This window comes from Cariama cristata, unplaced genomic scaffold (assembly GCF_000690535.1).
Source record: "Cariama cristata isolate BGI_N322 unplaced genomic scaffold, ASM69053v1 scaffold8221, whole genome shotgun sequence".
NCBI lineage: Eukaryota > Metazoa > Chordata > Aves > Cariamiformes > Cariamidae > Cariama > Cariama cristata.
In genome coordinates this window covers 176,993-198,855 of record NW_009598785.1, presented here as the reverse complement: position 1 = coordinate 198,855, position 21,863 = coordinate 176,993, and the positions used below count along the sequence as shown (strand labels likewise).

Here is a 21,863-nt window from a genome sequence, read left to right as displayed (position 1 = left end):
AAGGAATAACATAAATCCAGAAAAGCAAACTTTTTTTTAATAAATGAAAGCTCATGAAAAAGGTTGTTGTCCCATATAAAATAATAAACATTATTCTGCATTGTTAGAGATCCCACCTCTTTTAACTTTGATTCACTAATAGCATTCAAGTAGTTTCCATTTAAAGACTAAGTAGCTATATTGTGCAATTAATGGACAAACTAACATTCAGTGTTTTCCACACTATTATGAGACAATACAGATTTAAATAGAACGTGATTTCAAGATATAATTTTGTTGGCTTTTATTACAGTCAATTTTAACATGTTCGTGTAAAACTGCATACTATATTTCTGCCACAGACATTACTATAGGATTTCTTACCTGCCTAATATATACACATTGTCATAACTCTACCAAAAAAATCCAACAGGAGAATCCAACAGATTCTGGTCCTGAATCAGCTGAAGGAACCAATTATAACTTACTGATTAAAAAGGGCCAATCTTTCATCTCTTTGTGTAATGAAAAAATTGAACTATTTAAAGTTTCCCTGGTGGAAATGTAAAACCCTAAGCATCAATTTTCATCAAGTAGTGGATTTTGGTTTTCTTTTTTTACATTAGCAAAGGTTTATAAATACGATGCACATGATGCTTTGTTTCTACGTATTTGTTCTTGCAATTCAATTATGTCAACGAAGAGAAATAAATCTTAGGTACCTTGTGTACTCCTCAAACTTGCCTTATGATCCCTTCTCACAGCACAAAACCCCACCTTTTCAATTTGTTGCTTAATCAATAACACTGAATTTCTTCTCACTAAGAAAATCCATGTGGGTGGAGAAAAACACTTGAAGTTTTCTACACAGTTCTTGATTGTCAAGAGAATTCCATTTTTACTAGATTGATGGTTCAACAAATCTTGGAAATACTGGAAAGTACTGTCTATATATGCAACAAAACTTGCACTGATTTCAGTAGGTGCCAAATTTCATCCAGAGCTGCTCTTTCTCTGTAGAAATAGCATGAATATAAACAAGTATTCTTTTTTTCCCCAATTTTGAATCAAAGATTTAGAATGGTAATCACACAATTACCCCCTTTTATAATCTGAATGCAGTTTCTACATATAGTTTATGCAACTAGGAAGAAACAGTACCAAGCACTAGTATCTCCATGTCTTCAAGATGTTTCTTCCTCTTACTCTGGTCACAGAGATATATAGCTAACATCAATGAACTAATGTAACTAACCTGGTGTTTGTGATAACATCCTTGATACTATCTATAACTGATTGTGACATTCTCTAATATATTTATTTGCAGACACATTCATCATCTCAAAGACAAACATTAAAAACCAGAGTGAATTAACTGGAAAGAGGAAAGCACTCTCTAGTTATGATTGTTATTTCTATTATTTTTTCTGAACTTTAAAAAATCCTCAGTCCCCCTTTAAAAATATATGCAAACATTTAACATTTGATCTAGTGAGATACCTTTGATTTCTCCAAGGAGATCACTTGTGTTTAATTTTTCCATCTTCTCCTTCCAGTCTTTAGAAAGCAGCTTTTCCATGCAGGACGAATCTATTTTTTTTAAAAAAAAAAAAAAGAAAAAAAATAATTATTAAATATATTCTTACACGTTAAGAAAACAGGTGCCACCTTAATTTTAAAACCATTCTCCTTGTTCTAGTTGAACCATAGTTTCAAAGGGGAAGGAATTTGTAGCCAGAGTTCTTATTTAACTGCATTTCAAATCCAAAGTAATTCCACCGAGGTTAATGGAGTTACTATGGATTTAACAAGGGTCTAATTGAAAGAAAAACTTCGTTCAGGATTTATGCATGCTAACTGCCAATTTACATGCATAGATTGCCAATGTATATACAAATTCTGTATTTTTCATTTGAGAATGATTGTACACTCGAAATTATACATGAAGATTTGGAAGCTTTTTTTGGAAATTTGGCACACAGTGACATCTAAAACCCATTTTTATACCCATGTCAATGCAAAAGTTATTCATATAATGTCTCCATGGAATTCATAAAAGCACTCTACGTATTGGATGTTCAAAGTATCAGAAATTTTTTCAGTACACTATAAACAACGTGCAATGATTAGAAGACAGGCTTTCATAATTTGAAGTTCAGAATATATTTCAAATCTTTGCCCCAAACTGGGAGGCCTTCTGTAGGCAAAACTGTCACTGAAGTCATTATGCTTAGGAGAAAGTAGAAGACTGGCCTTGTAAGTTTCCTATGATCAGACCCCAATTCCACTAGAAAATTTGATATTGAGCATAACAGACTTCAATAAAATCTAAAGTTTTTTTCAGTTCCTAAATTAAACTAATTGGCTGAAGTCTGAATTATACACAACCTTCCTGATAACTTCCAAAAGGTGACTTTTTAAGATGTGAATTCTTATGGTTGATGTTGTGATACAGAGTTTTATGACTTTAAGAATCAAAATTCAGGTTTATAAACAATTATCAAGAAAACTTTATACAAAATTGAACACTTATTTTGCTTTCCCAGTTAGTAATAATAGAATCTCCATTAAACATTGTGCATTTACTTTCATTGGTAGACAGACTCATCAACAATGGCTATGCTAAACTCCTTGGAAACCCTGAGGCTCAGTTTAGCAAGACATCAAAAATATTATTTAAACACAATTCTATTCCTAAAATGAATCTTTGCAAAGAGCCTTCCTTATGAGACCACATATCACTCTGGGTGGTGCTGAGCCTGTTGTGTCATAGTGCATACACTGGGAAGAGCCATACACCTTAGCTCATTAGAAACTCTCATAGCAAGGTGCCGTTTGTGTTAGGAGGAGATCAATTTACACAATGCTTTCTAAATAACTAATAATGATCTAAATTTTGACAACATTTGCACTGCTCACACTCCAGTCACTTATGAATTAACACTGGGGTGTATAAGAAGGCAGAATTCAGCCTAACATCTTCTGGTAAATTACTGGCAGATTAAGGCCAAATCGTGGCTCAAATTCTCATGTCAGCAGTCCCATCAGAAGCACTCGCACAAATGAAAATGAAATCAAAAAGCCCAGATTAAAAATGGCAACACAGATCACATCAATACAATGGGTAACAGTTTGTTCCACCTCAGAGTATTCCAAAAATACTCAGAGGGAGGAGAAACATTCCAAGAGGTCACAAAAGGAGAAGTTAAAGATTTAAGGAGAAGTTTAAGGAAGAAAAAGGTCATATGGCCAATCATATTTCAGGGTGCAAGTAGTTTCAGGCTAAAAATTCATATTAGTGCCACTCATTTGAAACAAACAAACAAAGAAACAAAGTAAAACAAAACAAACAAAATAAACCAAACAAAACCAGTTGAAAGAAAACCAAACTGTAACTACCAAAAGATCAAAGATCAGGTTTTAATTGCAACACATTTTCACCGTGCAAGCCTCCGTGGAAAGACAACACAGCTCGTAAATGTTTTTGAAGTAATATTTCAGTAGAAAAGCTAATTTATTTACTAATTATATCTTTCTGTGAAAGAGACAAAATTAAGGAGCTGTAAGTTGCAATAGGCAGTGTTAAAATACTTGTTATATAATAACAATTTACTTTTAACAATAACAGGCACTTATTACTTTTATGAGTTCTGGCCTGATAATAGAAGAATCAAGAAATAACCATCAATTATCAATAGAACATTATAATTTGTCCTTTTTTGTGATATCATCATTAGTTTAAAAAGATGTTTCTATGTTTCTCCCCTGCCAAAATTTCAGGCCCCTCATCCCTGAAAAAAAAAGAGCTTTAGAGTTTTATTTTGATGTTTGCTATAAGTTATGTATTCTACTGCTTTCTAACTAATATATTTTCCTCAATTCACACAAAGCAGGAAAAACATTTAAATTTTAAAAAAAGAAACAATTAGTATATCACAGGAGTTGATAAAATACTTTCCTCAAAAGCACTTGCTTTATTTCTTCTCTCACTGTTCTTAAGAACACCCATATTTATCTGTAGTGTTCTTATACTACGTAAGGGCAAAAAACATATTTCTAAAGACAGACTTGGAAAGAACTGGAATGGAAAATAGGTCTATCTGTGTGCCTTCTTTTCGATATAATGACATTGATAGTTACAATTTTTATCTCTATAAATGACTGAAAAATTCCTTAAGAAACATTTCTTTAAACATCCCTATCTCATTCAACTCTGTGTTATAGATCTGACCACACAATTTATAGCTACTGTATTTTGTTATTGGGAAGATTACAAAAACACACAGTGAGTCTTTTAATAAACTTTTTTTGTAAGATTGTAAAAATAGCTCTTTTGAAATTCCTGTAAATTTTCAATTAACAGGTTTAATCTGCATAATTTTTAGAATTTAAAATAATTATATGTGTTAAAGGTCTCTGGAGGTCCTCCACATCAGACACGAAACTAAATGTAAAGGCTTATACTTGAAAAGCATGTCTCCCTTCAAGTTCTGTATTCTGTATTCACAAACACACATTTTGAAAAGGCTTGTGAATCAGAAAGGGATTTTTTCTTCTTTCTGTACGGAAAATTAATTTTTACATACATATAAAATCTACAAAGATATCTTCTGACATTGGTAAAATGTCTTCATCCATATTGATTCATTTTCTGATTTGATTCATTATAGAAACAAAACATCGACTCGGAATCCAGCACTGAACATTGAAGAAGCCCAAATTCACATCTGCACTGCATCACTCTCCCTGCACTGAAGCTCTGCTTCAGCACCATTCCAAAACCTTGTGGATCCCGACATTTTCAAAATTCAGGGGTATTCTTGTTAAAGATAATTATAAAAGAAGCAAAGAAAGAAATTAGCATTTATACATTTTTAGCTCTTCTCACTGACTTTATAAACCACAGTTGGGCTTATGCCGTAAAGTAGCATATTTTGTACTGACACATGTAAGATCAAACTCGTGAAGTTGCACTGGAGCAATTTATTATATTAACAACACACAGTTTCTCATTCTTTATACCCTTCTTTTGTGAACTAGGAAAAATTTTCTTTCAAGGATGGCAAACAGGTTAAGTATTATTAGACTGAGATGACTAAATTAAATCTTTGAGTATTATCTAATATCACGGTTTATAACATACTTTTTCAGCAATATTAATTTTAAACTAAAGGAGTTTAAAGTACTGTGAGAATCTTATTAGACAGGACAGTTTTGCAAAGGTGAATGAGAAGAGGATGTTAAGAGATAAATAAGCAGAAAAAAAAAAAAAAAGCAGAGAGAAAAAAAGCCTAGGTGTTAGATGAAAAGGATCTCTCCACAACGACAAAGCATCGATGAAAAGAATTAACATTTGTCCACTGGGTAATCAATCAGTCATGGAATGGATGGAATCCAGCTCTTTGTTGCACGACCAGTGATGAAGAATGAGTGTGTTAGCTATCACAGCCAAGCTCTCAAGTTCTTCCAACTGAATGAAAGTCATCTTGTTCCTATCAAGGATAGCTTTTGCCTCTTGTCTCTTCCTTATTCTTCCCTTTTTTCCTTCTTTTTTTTAAATTTCACTTTTACAGTCTTCAACAAGTTACCAACCCCAGCTGCAGCTTACATGAATACTGTATGACCTTACAGTGGCCTGCACCTATCCTCATCGATTCTGGGGGGTTGTTCCTTTTATTTTTTTTCCTTTTAATTCACTGAAGTAGATCCTATTACTTTCTTTGAAATACAGATACAAAAAAAAAAAAAAAAGCATTCATGCCGTGTGTGTGTTTTTGTTTTTTATGGTAAAGTCATACATAAAAGGAAGCCTAAATGTGAGAGTGCAGCAGCAAAACTTCAAAGCACTGACTGTCAGACATTATTATTTCAAATCAGCTTTGACTTTTTGAGACTTAATAAAACACTATAGTACAGACTGGCATATTTATAACATCTATACCAGTGATCAACTGAACTGTCTTATTCTTGCTACTGTGCAGTGCGCCTTGTTATTTCTTTTATAATAAGCTTCCCTCAAAACATGTTGTAACAATACTGCAAATTGATAATTATTAATGATATGAGTTCTAAAACATGACTTGTTTTGCATACAATTCTTTTTGAATACCTACATTACTTTGTGACAGAAGACAAAAGCACATTGATTTATTAATAATGATTGCAAATGCATAGCAAGTTCATAAACAATACAGAAATATAATTCAAAGTTATAGAGGTATAGGTGACATATTTCTACATGCATCTGAACTGTTACATCTCAGTATTGGGAAAGACAAGGTAGAGGAATTGGAAGAGAAATCAGGCATACTGCCAAAGAAACTGTTCTAAAACATTATTAGATCCTCAGTAGGAGAAGGATAAACTTTTCTGCATTTTAGAACAACAATGCTACAGAATTAGTGGCATCTTTGTCTCTATTTTGGGACTATAGTCTATAGTTATACACCATTACAATTTAATAGATATTGCTAAACACAAAAAGAGCGTGTTTTTGCAAGCTTTGGGAGTACATAACAATATGCAAGTTTCTCCATCTCTAATGTTCTATATTCTCTAAGCTACTCTCATTACATTTATATGCCTTCAGCTCCACAGGAGAAAGTGTCCTTTGGATCAGCCTTTCTCAGATCAGTTCAAATGCCTCATTCAAGTCTATAGCATGAGAAAAACAGCGCAAGTGGAATCACCCTGTCAGTATCGATGAAACATTTGTTAGAGAAAAAGTGTTGTGTGGGTTTGGTTTTTTTCTTTCAAAGAACGTTAAATGAGATTATGAGCTCCTTGTGACAGACATTTGTGTGCTCACAAGACAAGGCCTACCACACTGGATTCCTACTACAGGAGGAGAGCTGCTTTTTTCCCCCAAAACCAAAGCAGCTGCAAACAAACATTACAGTGGCTACCATTTGGTTGCCCTGCTCCCTGTTGTACCTTTGCACATCTCACCCTACGTCTCGAGTGCAAATGTGCTTTTTTCAAGTGGGTGAAGCTAAGGACCTGAAATCTGAAATAATAATAAAAATAACAACAACACAACCCATCATGGACCAGAAAGAGGAGGGTTTGTTTCAGTATTCTTCACAGAATACGAAATCCTGTTCAGGGCAGAAAAATCTAAATAAAATCAGTACTCTACAAATATTCCTGAATATCTAAGTCAAGCATAACTTTGATTTACCCTAGTCAATGTTTGTTACTCACAATTAAACTAAAATGCTGGGTCCATTGGTGCTATTATTAGATCCATTCATGAAAAACTCTGAATTATTCAGAAAATTTAGTATATTTTTTAAAATGCAGTGATGAGTTTTAATATTCCTGTGTTGGGACCTTTGATTAACTTATCCCTCTGAGTGCATGGCAACAGCTTGCTTACATGCCTTTTGTGAGTTCACTTCCCATCAGATTTCCTTGAGGTAAAAGAACCACCTAGCATAGATCAATATCATAAAAATATTTCCTAATTTTCAAACTTCATATTATGCATTTTAAAATTATATGCAAACTCTAACATTTCGGTATCAAAGGGAAAGGCAAAAGGTTAATTTAATTCACTTTGAAAAAACACAATTTTATAATCTTCTAACAATTCAAAATTAAATTAAGGACTTTACATTTACATTCATGATTTGAAAAATAAAAATATAATTTAACCATGACTATCAGAAACTTAACTGCCAGATGGTACTATCTATTCTTTTTTAATCCAAGGATGTAAAGTTTGTGTAATGTTACTAAAATAGATTCTTTGTTGCCATAGTTACTTTTTTCCTTCTTTCAAACACAAATTATCCTTTTCTGTTTCAATAAACTTTAAATAAAAGAAGAGGAGACAGGAACAATACAAAACTAATCAAAAATCAGCCTGAAGGCTTAACATCCATAGTCGCAATGTACTGCCACTGTCTCTTGCTCACAAGCAGCTTGGCTTCAATCTTGCTGTCAGTGGAGAGGCAGGTCAGGGGAATCTCATCTCATCTTTCTCAATTTCCATACTGTTCTCATACAGTAATTAATTGTGGTAGTCCAACAGAAAATTAAAATAGAAGGCATTTCAGACACGTTGTTAGCCAGTGAACTGATTTCTTTGGCCAACTTTTCAATATTTTCTTGATTTAACAAGCTTTCAAAAGCCAAGTTCTTGAAAAACAAAAACACAATCACAACACAAAAATGAGCAACATGACATTTAGAACAGGGAAACCTGCTAATTCCTTTTGCTACATTTACTGCAAATTACCAAAAAAAAGAAAAAAAAAAAAAAAACAAACCAACACATTCCTAAATTCTATATCTTGCTCCTGCTGTTAAAGAACCAAGTAATCCTGGCCAGTCACTTACTCCTTCCTCTCATACTGACTCATTTCTTTCCACCTCTTTGTCTGCCTTGGCTATGGAGGCCGTGCCATATCTGGCACAGCCTGTGTATCTCACAAAGGTTTTGTTGAACACCTAGCACATTTCTGATCATGAATTAGAACTCAGTTCTGATTCTCGGTGCAACCTGTAAGCAGTGCTGCACAACCAAAAAAAGGAAAAAAGCAAAAAAGAAAAACAAAGAAAGGGCAAAGAAGCCTTCCTAAATACAATTATATGCAAAAGGCAGTCAGCTCACAGTAGATCATAGAATCATAGAATCATTATGGTTGGAAGAGACCTCAAAGATCATCAAGTCCAAACCGATGTTTTCTTGCAAGAGCAATAATAGAAACACGACTGAGATCTGACTACCTAACATTACGGTTTTGTTTAGGATGGGGAACCAAGTAAATCTGCCAACTGCTGTACATTTTTTCACGGTGACAAGATTTCCACAATATGATAAAATTAGAACTGTAAGAGCTTGGAGAGCTCTCTTAACTTTTAATTAAACTCTCCAAGCTCACTAAAAATAATTAGGCATTAAAATGTTCTGGTTTTCCTCTGAATTCATTTGCACTACTTGAATGGTTTAGATCTTGCATGAAACAACAGACATTCTAAACAGAAACACTGGAATTTAACTGGGGGTGATTTCCAGACCTGCTTTCTATGATGTGGCTAGTAGGAAAAACTGTAGAGAGTCTGACGCTTGTACCAATTCCCTCTAAAATGGCTTGTTTCAACAGGAATTCTCTAGTGCAAAGAGCATTTGCACTGAGCAGAATGAATTCTGCTTAGTGCAAAACTCTAGATAAAAAGGACTTTGAATTTCATGGAAAGAATAACCCAAGATACAGTTCTGACCTTTATTTTTATTTATTTATTAAAAAGCAGAACCTTTAACCTTGCAAATGTTTTTGTTCTCTTAAAATAACTCATACAATGCTATACGCCACACTATTTTTAGAAAAGCAACAAGAGAAAGCATGCTTTTCCCATACAGCAGGGCACTGATATAAACATCAACACAGATGCTCCGTGAGAGAGAGCTGGACTTCTCAAGCAGTTGATCATTAAGGAATGCACCAACTGTTTTAGATAATCTCGTGCCAGCTCCAATTCTGCTCCACACTCCCCTTTGGGAGTGGCAAATCTTGTCCTGCTCCTAATTTTTCATTTTACTCACTCCTCCATTCTTTTTTTTTTTTTCCCCCCAGAACAGAGGGAAAAAGGCATTGTGTGCCAAGCAATGCAAGACTAGAATCACTTCCCCAAACAGAGCAAAACTTTCAGACAATTAACCCTCCCCTCTTCTTTCAGTTAAATTACTAAGTATAAAATGCAATCTGTTTCCTTTGTTTACTCAATATGAACAATTTGTAAATGACTCAAGGATAAAATTCAGAAAATGTTGTGCTAAATTAGAACCATTATAAACATGCTAATGACTGCTCAACTAAAACATGCAGGATCACTGTGAAGAAATATATTTAGTTCCTGTGAAATACAGTTGTATTGCCTCAGAACTATTTGGTCACTTAATTGTATATGATTACTTCAGGAAAATGTTAATTTCATGAACACTGCACTAGACGATACACTATGTATGTCAAAAGAAGTCTTCTCAAATGTCACTGTAATCGCTTGAAGAGAAGAGAATGTAGAAGAGAAATATCTTTTAAGTCTGTCAAAATTACGTGTACATTTCATTCTTCCACCTAAAGTTTCCCTTCCATTATAATTTGTATTTTACTGTTAGATTGGCTGTATTCATTGAAGTACACATCATACCTTATTTGCATTACAATGATAGTACACTGTATATTATATGTAATCGCCTATTCCCTAAGTATGTGCACCTCTATTTACTTCCCAAGTGAACATATAATATTGGCAAGAGAGAGTCTCAGGCTTTACACAACAGCAATCAGGGATAGTCAGGAAAAGGGGGGCACAAATTGCTTGCAATCCCTGGCCAAAAGATTACATAAACTGACATAATAAAGGAGAATGATATAGTTAGTTTCCTGTCTCTTACTATGTATGTATTAGCAAAGTAACGAAATCAATAGGATTTGTAGTATTTGTTATTTTGTGAGAGCAGAAAGTTATGCTAATGGAAGTAGATCTCAAAATGTTCATTATATTTCTTTGCCTCCACGTCCTCCACATCTTTCTGTATTGACCAGCTCTAGAAGACCAAGTTTTTTTCCTCAGCGTGGAAAAGAACAAACTGAGCCAATATCTTAGCTAGAACTCATCAGCATAGCTCTATCAAAGCCTACTTAGTCTTACATGGATTTGAAATTTCTCCCAATATTTGGCCTGATTATTCTTTCTCTTAATCTCATACTTCCATTCCTTGTTATAGTCTTTTTATAACCCCAAACAATTCACTTTCATCTTTGGTATCCACTCTTTTCAAATACTTCCAAGTTGAAGTGACATTCTTCTCATTATTACTCAAACCAACTATTGAGAATTTAATCTTTAAATCTTTCTTTGTTAAACTGCTCTGGAACAAATCATGTTTCATATGGCCTCTGGACATGTAGTGTCTTTCTTTTACAAATGAGTTTCCCTAGTAGCTCAAGAAGACGCAGACTGCATGTCAGCCTGTGTTCAGCTATGCACTAAACCCAGCCATTGGACTCATCTTACTAAAGACATGGGGACAGATTTTCTTTTCTCTTAATGATGCACAGCTCTCCCAGATTCTTATACCAAGCTGAAGCAAGAAGAGGATCCCATCTCAACTCACGAAATCATCTGGTAGCACAAATAGACCTTTCTGTCATTGCGTCTTCTCCTATCAAGTGCAATAACAATTAAGTATTATATCTTTTAACAAAGTAGAAATTCTGTAAAATATCTATGAAAACATTAGTCAAAGTTTTGAGGAATAAAAACATCTTAAACAAAAGGTAATACAAAAATACAACTGTGCATAACCTCCTTCACACCAGGTTAGTTTCGGGGAGTTGTTGGAGTAGGAGTGAGGGGACTTCCTGAAAAGCAAGAAAAATCAGTTTCTATTAAACTGATTAATGTTCCTTGGAAAATTTGTGACACCAGGTGATTTATGAACAAAACATGGATGATTCAAAAGACCTCTATTTTGTTCACCCAAATCATGTTCTACTCATTACCCTAATAATGCAGTAATAAACATCTGTTTGATGATTTGAAGGCTTCTTAATATTGTGTATAAAAATCTTAACTCAGCTCTTACATAAAATATTCTGAAATTATAACAATTGTATAACAAAAAGAATTTTTCATGAGAAATCCTTAAGCGTTTTTGTATGTAAAAGTATAATACAAAGAAAGCAAAATAATATGCTCTTGATTTGAAATTACTTTCAACAAGGATGCAAAGGAATGAAAACAATAGCAAGAATCTCCTCTCTGTTTACCATTTCTGAAGGTCTCTATGGCACATGATGCAGTCTTCTCCAGGACACTAAAATACACTGACAAAAATCAGTTCTATAGCCCCCTTTTTACTAATAAAATTTTGACTTAAAAGAACTATCATTTTCTATAGAAAGAGAAAGGCTTTCCTGAGTTAATTCCAACAAACAGAGCTTTAAAAGGTTAACAGATCTCACAAGCACTAATCTACTTGCCATTGACATATATTTCAGGAATAATAGCTGGTTTGTTACAGATCTGTGAAAAGATATAAGAAAAGAATGCACTAATATCTTCAAAAACAATATCTTAACATTTTCATGTCCCTATATACATAGAGATGAAAATTAGCTATCAATTTTTTTCTTGTAAAAGAACATTATTAAGTCTGTAAACTCAAGTACTGGAAAGATATGCAAATGCTAGAATTAAAGTTGTCCAGGAAATCCTAATTCAGCCTCTGTGTGAATAAGCATTATGATACATTCTTTAAATTTAAAAAAAAAAAAAAAGAAAAGAAAAAATGTACACAATTTTTGACCAGGATTATTGCTACATCTGGCACATGGGACAACCCCAGACAAAAGCATAAACTGGAACTGCAGAGCAAATGAGGCTGTTGTCCATACGATCATTGGCCGCGTTTCATTGCAAAAGCGCAAAGAAGTTAGATGAATGAGGGAGGGAATTGCAAAAGGAGAAATGACAGCTCGCAGTTTCGTTTTATGGGAGTTCAATTTAAAAAACTTGAGGTTTTATTTGAGGATTTGCAGAACATTCACAGCTGTGCTGTGTCAACGTAAAGATCGAGGCTATAATATATATACCTATATATAAACTGCTGCACAAAGTTAGGTCCCCTGGAATAGAATCAGGACCTAAACACGTCAAGCTGAACCACCAATAAATCAATGATGTTTTTAAAATCACACTCGTAGTCCCACACCTGTGAAGTTGGTATATGGATGAGCCTTTTTTCCTCTTTACAAAGACTTTGAGAAGATAATTTGTTTGTAGCACATTTCCAGAATATGCTGAAAAACCCCAGCCAATTGTGTAATATACATGTCTTCAGAGCACAGCTTGAATAATAAGTAATTAATAGACACTAAGGATATAACAAGCTACTGGATAGTTTCACATTCACAGAGGATAATGCATGAATCCAGTTAGTGAACTGGATGAATCAGGACTCTTTCTGAGGAAAAATATTGTTTAATCATGTAAGAAAAATTATACTTATCTACATGGAAACAAAAATTGGTTTCATTTTACTGTTGAGTAACTGAAGAAAGCTTCCACCAGTTATGCAGACATTCTGCAAAATTAAAACAGTTTTAAACCTGTGCTTACATACAGCTCAGACTTTTATAAATTAGATTTAGTAGCCAGATTTGGAAACAGTGGCAATTTGAAGGGTACTGATCATGCCAAATTAAAGACAGCGTGAACAAGAAATGGACTTTGGTTTCTCCGCACTGGGCTACACCAACTAAAAGCACTAACGATAACAGAAGAGTGCATGTTGCACCCTGTCCTAGTGCAGCAAAACAGACACAGCCCCCTTTTGCTCTCCCGACAAAGCAAATCTTGCCATCCCAGATGTACAGGCTGACAGACCTGTATAGGTTTCCCTGTCTGCTTAGAGCAAATGATGTCACAGTGATGTGCTCTACTTGACCGTGTGTTTCTTGGCAGAAAATAATTTTTGCCCCCAAAGCTGGCGCACAAATTCATCATCATACACATCTTCCCAAAGCATGTAGCATAGTAATACGATAAATATCAGAGCGAAGAAAATGGGGGTCATTTGGAAACATCTGAAAGGAGATTCAATTATATTTGGGGAGTTCTAATCCCGAAAATCTGCTACCCAAAGAGGTGAATACATATTCAGTACAATTAAATCTTCATAGCTAGAGAGAGAAGGGAAATAAGCTCATGCTACCTGTTTTGAGCTATTCTTTATTTCCTATTCTGCTAATAAACAACCTTTATTTCCCAGAATTCTCCTCACTACAAGCAAGAAATAGGGAATGGAGCTCTAGAGAATTATGCCACAACCTTCACTAAAAGTTATATTGCAGGTAACAAAGATAATTTACACTATTCCTGTCTTAAACATTTAGTCTTCTTGCTTTTGTTGATTTAATCCAGACTCTATAGTTATAACATTTTAAATTAATGAGCTGAATTTTAGCTGCATAACTCCCAGAAAATTTAAGCATGCACGAAATTCTACACAGCTACTTTGAAACTGTAGATTAATGCTCTTTTATGATCTACTCTTTACACAAAAGCAAAAGAATTTTACAGAGACTCAGGTGTTTAGAAGGATTTTTCTCATATGTAGTGCCAATAGAAAATTTCATATTATCAGAACAACCCCTACACAAAAGACCACTCAAGTACAAGTTCTGATCTTAGAAGTATTCATTCCAAAGAACAGGACAGGTAGGAAACACCTTTGTTCAAATGCTAAATGACATAGTATATTGGAAAATTATGATATTGCCTTATTCGTTTAAATATATTACCAAATTCAGTGCATGAGTAACAGGTGAAGATTTTATTCCTATTGCATTCAATAGATCACAGTCTAACACACTTCATGCACTTGTACTGTAGGAATAACAAAATTCACAACAGGATCCATATATTTCTTAATTGTAAGCTATACTTTCTATCTTTTACAAGCATCTTTAGCAAGGCCACCGCATGATTTCTAAGGCTAGATCCTTCATATGCCCAGACTTCATACAGAAAAAGTAGTGTGGGCACAATGGTTTGATCATGCAACGCAAAGGCCTGTTACTATCAAGCCAAAGGGAAAAGTTTGGGCTGCTGCCAGGTTCTCCACATGCTCACGGTTTGGCCCATCTAATTTGTCTTTACATACATTAAAGTTGAGATTAATCTCTTATCCCTTGGCTGCGTTTTTATTGTCTTTACTCCACATGAGAATTATCTTACTGGGGTTTTTACCTTGACATTCCCCACAAAACTCATTGTATTTAGACAACCATACAATCTTTTTTGCCAACTAATCTTTTCTTTAATCTCTGGGCTGCAAGCCTGCCTAAACCCTCCTCCCGCATTTGCACTCAGACTATTAATATAATCATGAGCACCACGAAGGCAGTGTCTCATCGAAAGTTACACATCTCTGGTTCCTTAAGCTTTTTTTAAACACTTATTTATGGGTAAGGTATAGTTTACACTACCTTATGTACAGCTGAGCAGGTGGTACACTGTGACTGTTGCTCCTTGTGTCAAATATGCTAACATCATTGTCAGCAGTGCCCACTTTTCCCCACCAACCATATTTTCACCTGTTCTCTCTTATAATAAGATTTGACCGAGAGCTCTCTGGGATAAAGACTGTTGTTTGCCTTTACTACTGCTATATGTACAGTACCTAACATACTTCCTGACAGAGGCCCTTGGAAAAAATTGTAAGGAATCATCTTAATTACCCTGAGACCCTTCAGAACTCAGTGGCCTAAGCTCCATGGGAAAAATTAGTTCATTTTTGTTCCTTTTTCCTTTCAAAGCCATACATGTCACATAACTTGCTGTCTCAACTGGAACAACTGCTAGTGCTCAGTCTAAGCCAGCAGTCAATGAACACCGTACCTTTGCCTGTGCGAAGGGAGGAAGGCAGTACGCACAGGCATAGCTTTTCCCAAGGTAAAGTGGTCACCGCCAGTCCCAGAGCTGCTGGTATACTCCATAAACACTGAAGTCACATGGAATATTTGTAATTCTACACTGAGATAGCTCAAGTTTCTCAAGTTCAGAAAGTTTCCAATTTTAGACAAGTAAGAAGAATTGTGACGAGATCTTGCATTTCAGAACAACAATTCTTTTCAGTGAGCTATCCCACATCCAGATATCTTCAGGAATTGTCCAAAAGCTTTTCAGCTGACAGGAAATAAAGTATTTCCTTCTTCAGCAAAATGTAACTCCCTAACAAGTTTATTATCTTATAAACAGTGATGTAAATGTGAACTTTGATATAAAGACAATAACATCTCCCTTCTTCTGGAAACTATTAACCGAACCTACTCAGCTCCTAAGACTACAGACAATTAGTCTTCGAACATAGGTTAAAGAATTCAAATCACCACAGTCCGTTACTTTTTGCAGTTATTTACAAAATAAGTATAAAATTTGCCCATTCATTTTGATTGCATTTTTTTACTCTTTTTGCACTAGTGAAATAATTTCAAAATATGGATAATGACAGAGATGCAGGCCCTCAAAGTGCAACCTTATACTGTATTAAATAGTTGATCAGAGAATAAGAACAAATATTGCCAACACATGTATAGGAAAACCATGATAATTTTACTGCAAAGTCACGCAGGAATCACCACGTTAGATCAGACTGCTTAACAATTCCTCTCTAACAATGGTAATTTTTGCAAAGACTAGATTAAAAATTTGAATACCGTGAGCATGTTCCATCTATGCTTAAGACAGTACTTTTAAGCAAAAATACCTTTTTCCTTTGAAGCAGTTTCAATCCCATTATACCAGAGACAACAAGGACCAGCAGTCCACAGAAAAGGTCAGTAGAGTTTGGCCAAAGAGAAAACCACAGAAAACCCACCTGTAAACCACTGATTTTGCATCCAAAAAGCTACGTTATCTGCATGGTCAGATACACATGTTCTTATCTTTGTTCAAATCAAACAAAATTTAGGGTTTTTTTTAAACATTACTTTTACAACATCCTGTTCCTTGCTTAGATGGCACATCCTAATCTGAAATCTCAATTTCTCTTGTTTTTGCGGGTGTTCTAGTTTCAATTCACGGTATCACAGCTCTAACAGGCAAAGTTATCTGTAACAGCTCCCCCAAATTAGACAATTCATATCAGCTACCAGATGCAGTCCATACGTTGGAAAACAATACCGAGTCAGCCAACATCAACCATATTCTGTAGCAACTCGCCAGGGCCAAGGTGCCAGGTGCTCTCTTATACTGGACCTTCTTTATGTCTTGTTGCTCAGAGGCTGTGATTCCGACAGTACTGTATAATAAAAATCTGGATTGAATCTAGCAAAGAAAGAGATCATTTATAAGTCATCTGTGGGTACATTTGGTCTTTGGTGTGTGGCTGAAACTCCCATTAACACTAACATGAGCTACACAGGCCTACTGATGGGTGGATTATACCCCTGACAGAAAAGTGGGTTTTTGCTCAATGGATTTTCTTTGATGAACTTGTTGGCTACTGCACAGTCATGTGTATATATTTAAGTATTTCTCTGTGTGTATGCATTTGTATATCTCTACAGTGATGATGTCAGTTTGACTAAAAATGCAGATAAAGCATTTCTTAAGCCAAAATGGGCCAAAGAGAATTTTCCTCATATAAACTTTGGTTTGGCCCTTATTTATCAAAACCAGAAAAAGTTTGACAGAAAAGGGGATCCAAATTGGTTATCCCAACAAAAAATAGAAGTTAGGGCCTTTCTTAAGACTTACTTTATAGGAACCGTATGCACAACTTTCACTTTCTAGAAAGTGGTTTTCTCTTGAACACACATCAGAACCATTCATCATCATATAATTGCAAGTTGTCAGTCAGAACCGCACCCTTCATGCAGTGGCAGGGCGCCAGCACATCTGTCAGAAGCACTTACAAGCTTCCGTGTATTATTGTAATCCCCTACAAAAGGAACAAGACCATTCATCCAGTCCACATTTTCCAAATCGAATGACAACTGTAAACCCTGAGCCTGGAAAAATAATAGCACTTACCCTAAAAATGCCACACTTGTCTGGTGATCACAGGCTAAATGCCAGAGAGCAAATATGAAATAATTCTAATCCCCACATGTAAAACGTAGGTTTTAGGGAACTGGGTTCTTTGTGCATGAAACAGGTAAGATGGGGTTTGTGCATAAAAAAAAAAAAAAGTGGTCTCCAATGGTGAAACAGGCTGCAGGGATAAAGCATTGTGCTCTTTCTGCAAACACTCCCTTCCTGCACTCTAGAGTTGATTAAGGAAGAAGGAGAAATTTTTCCTGATGTTTCTGTTCCCTTTTTTGCCTTCTTGTTTCCCTTCTCCTTTACCTAGATTCATCTAGTCTTTACGTTAACACATACTCTTCTTCTTTTCCTCTTTTCTCCTGTACCTCTTGAAAGACGCATTCTGCTCAGACAGGCTCCACAAGTAGCATCTCGGGGGCAGCCTGGGTTTAGTGACCCTGAGGGCTTGGGCCAATGAGTCCAAAGCAGACAAGATTCTCTTCTCAGAAATGATGTTAAGGACTTTCACGGAGAATTAAACAGCTTTCAAGGAATTAAATACTGCTTTACATAGTGCTTCAGGAGCTTATTTGCAGAGTGTATGCACACGAGAGCCACGAATACTTTGGAGAATGAAGTAGAATAATAATGCCTCCCTACTTCCATTAACTAGTTTGCATTCTCTCTCTGGAAAAGTATGACAGTTCAATGTTGAGAAACATTGAATGAAACACATGCCATTGCCCTTGGAGGCAGCAATGCAGCCACGTGCATGCAGCAAGACCTTCAGAGCCGCTTTGCTTCAGCAGGTGAGGCTGAGGACAGAGCCTAATGCTCCCCTCTAACCAGCCAGATCTTTATACATGCCTAGATACAGAGGTGGAGCCATGACTCCTCTCTGGCCCCCTTCCAGTGATTTGCCCCCAGGAATTTTAAAGGAGCAGGAGCAGAGAGTCAGCATGAACATCCAACCACAATGCTTGGGCTGCTAAAGGCTTTGGGCACTCCACACTGCTTTTGGGCATTTTTATCAGCCCTTGATACAGGCAGAATGCATATTATATACACAGACATATAGAAAAATACAATCCTGAAAAAATTTGAAAGATATACGGTGGCTGACCTGCTACAAAATTTATTTCCAAGAGCGAATAGAGAAAGCATTACTCCTGAGTGATACAGCCACGAGTAAATTATACCATCTCACTGCACAAAGGAAGATAAATATCGTAACAAATCAACTCTCAGCTGTGCTGCACACCTATACTCACACAGTGGTGTTGTTCAAACTAGTGTTAAGGAAAATCAAACAATTCTCAGATCATCTCAAAAAAAGACTCCAAGTAATGTAAAACCACCATACAAGCATGAAGAAGCTGCAGAAACTGCTCAGCTTACTCCTGGATGGTCACACAGACTAGTCTAGCTGGTGTGTCACCGCCCCCCCCCCCCCCCATTAGATGAAGCTGGAATTCAGGAATATCAGAGTTTATCATCACACTCCTGCAAAACATGCTAGTTTTCAAAACACCAGAGGAGGGGGAATCAATCCCTCAATCCTTTTGTGGCTCAGTTTCTCAGATAGAAAGATGATCTTTTTATCTCATACAACTACTGAAGAATTTAATTCTTTTGCAAAATGGTAATACAAAAAGCTTTAAGCACAATAATATCTTTTTTTCAATTACACTATCTTAGCTTTTACATATTTTCAAAGTTTACTTGACAATGTTAATGTTTTTCAGAACTACGTCATATTCACTAACTCTTAATTTTTGGGATGAATGAAGAGCAAATTTCACTATATCTGCATGAAATTAATTTTAGGCTTGAGACATCATGAGGTAATAATATCTGCTGTAAAGTGGGTAAATCAAGACAAATGAATGCTTTCTTTTTTATATATATTATATATATATGATACTAAATACACACAAATATAAATACAACATATGGTCAACGAGAAATAAATAAAACTGAAAACACTTTACAACTGCATGGCAAGTATCCAAACTAAATTTCAGGTAGCAGATGGCATGAATAGGATACATGTGAGAAACAGGCAATTTCAATTATCTCTGAATAGTTCATAAACAGGAAAATTTGGCAAACCACAATTTTAAAAAAATGGACTTGAAAAATAACATCATGTAATAGAGATAACTGAATTGAAAACATAACAATGCAAAGTTATTAAGCTCATCCTGACCATAATTTCATAATGAGTATTAAATGATTACATGTGACAGAAAAGCACTGCCCCAAATACTCATGCCTGGAAATTGTAATAATTAATTATTCCAAGTAGGGCTCAGAATTTCATTTGAGTTATTATCATTACCCAAAAGTGGCCAAGAGATCTTGCTCACCCAGCCTCCTCTTAGCTTTTGTGCAATCTACAGATGAAAAAACAAACCAAGTAGAGTCTGGACCTGGTCATTTCTTCAAACAGTTATTCAGACAAACTTCAATGGGGTTTACTCAGCAGAGGTCAGATTTGCCCACAGATGTCATCTAAAAATCATATTGTTTTGAGCCATACGGTGAAATAAAGTGCAAAAAGAAACTATATTTAAAATCTCTTCTTAGTCACACCAAATAAGACTCTGGCCTTCATGAAAGAATTTGCTCTCCTTTTAACTTCTCTTTTGTAAAAATCAAATATGTCAGGTGGATCTCTGAAATTTCAACATTTGATAAGTAGGACAGAAGTTAATTTCCTAAACATCTCATTGAGATGTTTACAAATGCTGAGTAGAGTCAGCCAGGCAAATCACCTAGGAATCAATTCATCAGACATCGTACTATTGCTTTCCTACTCCCCTCCTTCATTCTCCTTTCCACGTAAGAAATGTGTTAGACATAAAGATCTATTAGCTCAAATCCCTGAAGTTATTCAGATATCTAAATATGATTTAAGTGCCTAATTGCCATTTGTGTAATTGGGAGTTAGATAGCTAAACAATAGTTTGGGTGTCTGTATTCCACTGAGATGGAAGCTTTTCTGTTAATGAAACTCTCAGCATTATCCCTTTGAAAAAAAAATGGTAAAAGAGCTCTCAACCATTCCATTCTTTAAAACGAAATAAAAAGGAAAAAAAAAAATCTTGCCTGCATAAATATAGGCAGAATAAAGTGTAATTTTCACTGAAATACATACAGATTTTTATTTATCAGATTTGCTGTTAGCAGACAAGATAGCACCTCCAAATACCAGAAAAAAGGAAGAGTTTATTGACCACTGTGATTCCAGAAACATTTAGTAAGAACCGGAGAAGCTTTTATCCAGTTCTAATGATAAGTATTTCTCTTTTTTCATGCTAATAAAGAGAATTTGATCCCTGTTAAAATAGAAGGTTGTTCAGAAGGCTTTATCAACAGTACCTTCAGCCTGGCATAATAGAGGCATAGCAAAATCAACAGATGCTTCTGAGCATCTCAATAACTGAGGTCCGGGTCTTTGAAAGAATGACTAGTCTGCCATTTCATAACTGCCATTTGAAAGAGGAAAAATGTTGTTTAATGAAAGCTGGGTTTTACTGTCCAGATGAATTGGAATAATACATAGAACCCATATATTTCATGTACATTGAATGCTTATTTATACATCTGTGTGCTTATAGCTAGATACAGATACATACACAATTGCAGTGTTTAAAAAACGGCCAGAAGATTTAGGTACTGTGCTTGAATCAAATTACATCTCTTTTTCAAAGCTGGTGGGCCCAGTTGTTCTGGAAGTTGAATTTATAAGTGCTGAACATATCTCAAAAATCAGTCCCAGTATGTTTCAAGTTAGGCATCCAAAGTCAGTAACCACAACTGATCATTTGGGTCACTGGAAAGTATGTTCACAGTATACACAACTACCGAGTCAAGACACTACGAGCTAAATATCACTTCCATCAGAAAAAAAGGCTGTTATATAATACCTTTCAGACAAAGCAATACAGAAGCCACCGGCTGCGAATATGTTTTTAGAATTCAGAGCCTCCCTGGGGGAAGTCAGCTGCTTCTTTTGGGGACCTTAACCCTTTCTCATCATACCTCAGACAGCCCTTTCGCAGGTCCTTCTGCCACAACTCACAAAGCCTATGCCATACCTCCTATCTTGGAAGTTATAGACACAGCAAAAGCTACTAAGGAGCTGCCAGAATTGTCAGTAGCCACCCCATATGTCAGGAGCCCATCAAGCAGGGATCTCTTGAGCCCATGAGTCCTGTCCTCAGTAAGTGCAGGTAATAATAATCAGCAGCAAAGTCTGCAAAGTTCACCAAGCTCCATGTGACTACTCACTTCAAATTGAACACAGTTCTGATTTCAGAGTGGTTATAAGAGAGCGG

The 21,863-nt window shown here is 35.5% G+C and overlaps 1 protein-coding gene across 1 annotated transcript in view; it reads right to left on the bottom strand.

Annotated features, from left to right (window-relative positions):
• SOX6 (SRY (sex determining region Y)-box 6) overlaps positions 1-21,863 on the bottom strand; it is a gene marked incomplete at its 3' end in the record, with an annotated part of 172,104 nt that overhangs the window by 112,422 nt on the left and 37,819 nt on the right. Inside the window, exon 3 of the mRNA XM_009709434.1 lies at positions 1,480-1,569. Within this exon, the coding sequence (XP_009707736.1) occupies positions 1,480-1,569 (90 nt within the window). The remainder of the gene's footprint in view (positions 1-1,479; positions 1,570-21,863) is intronic.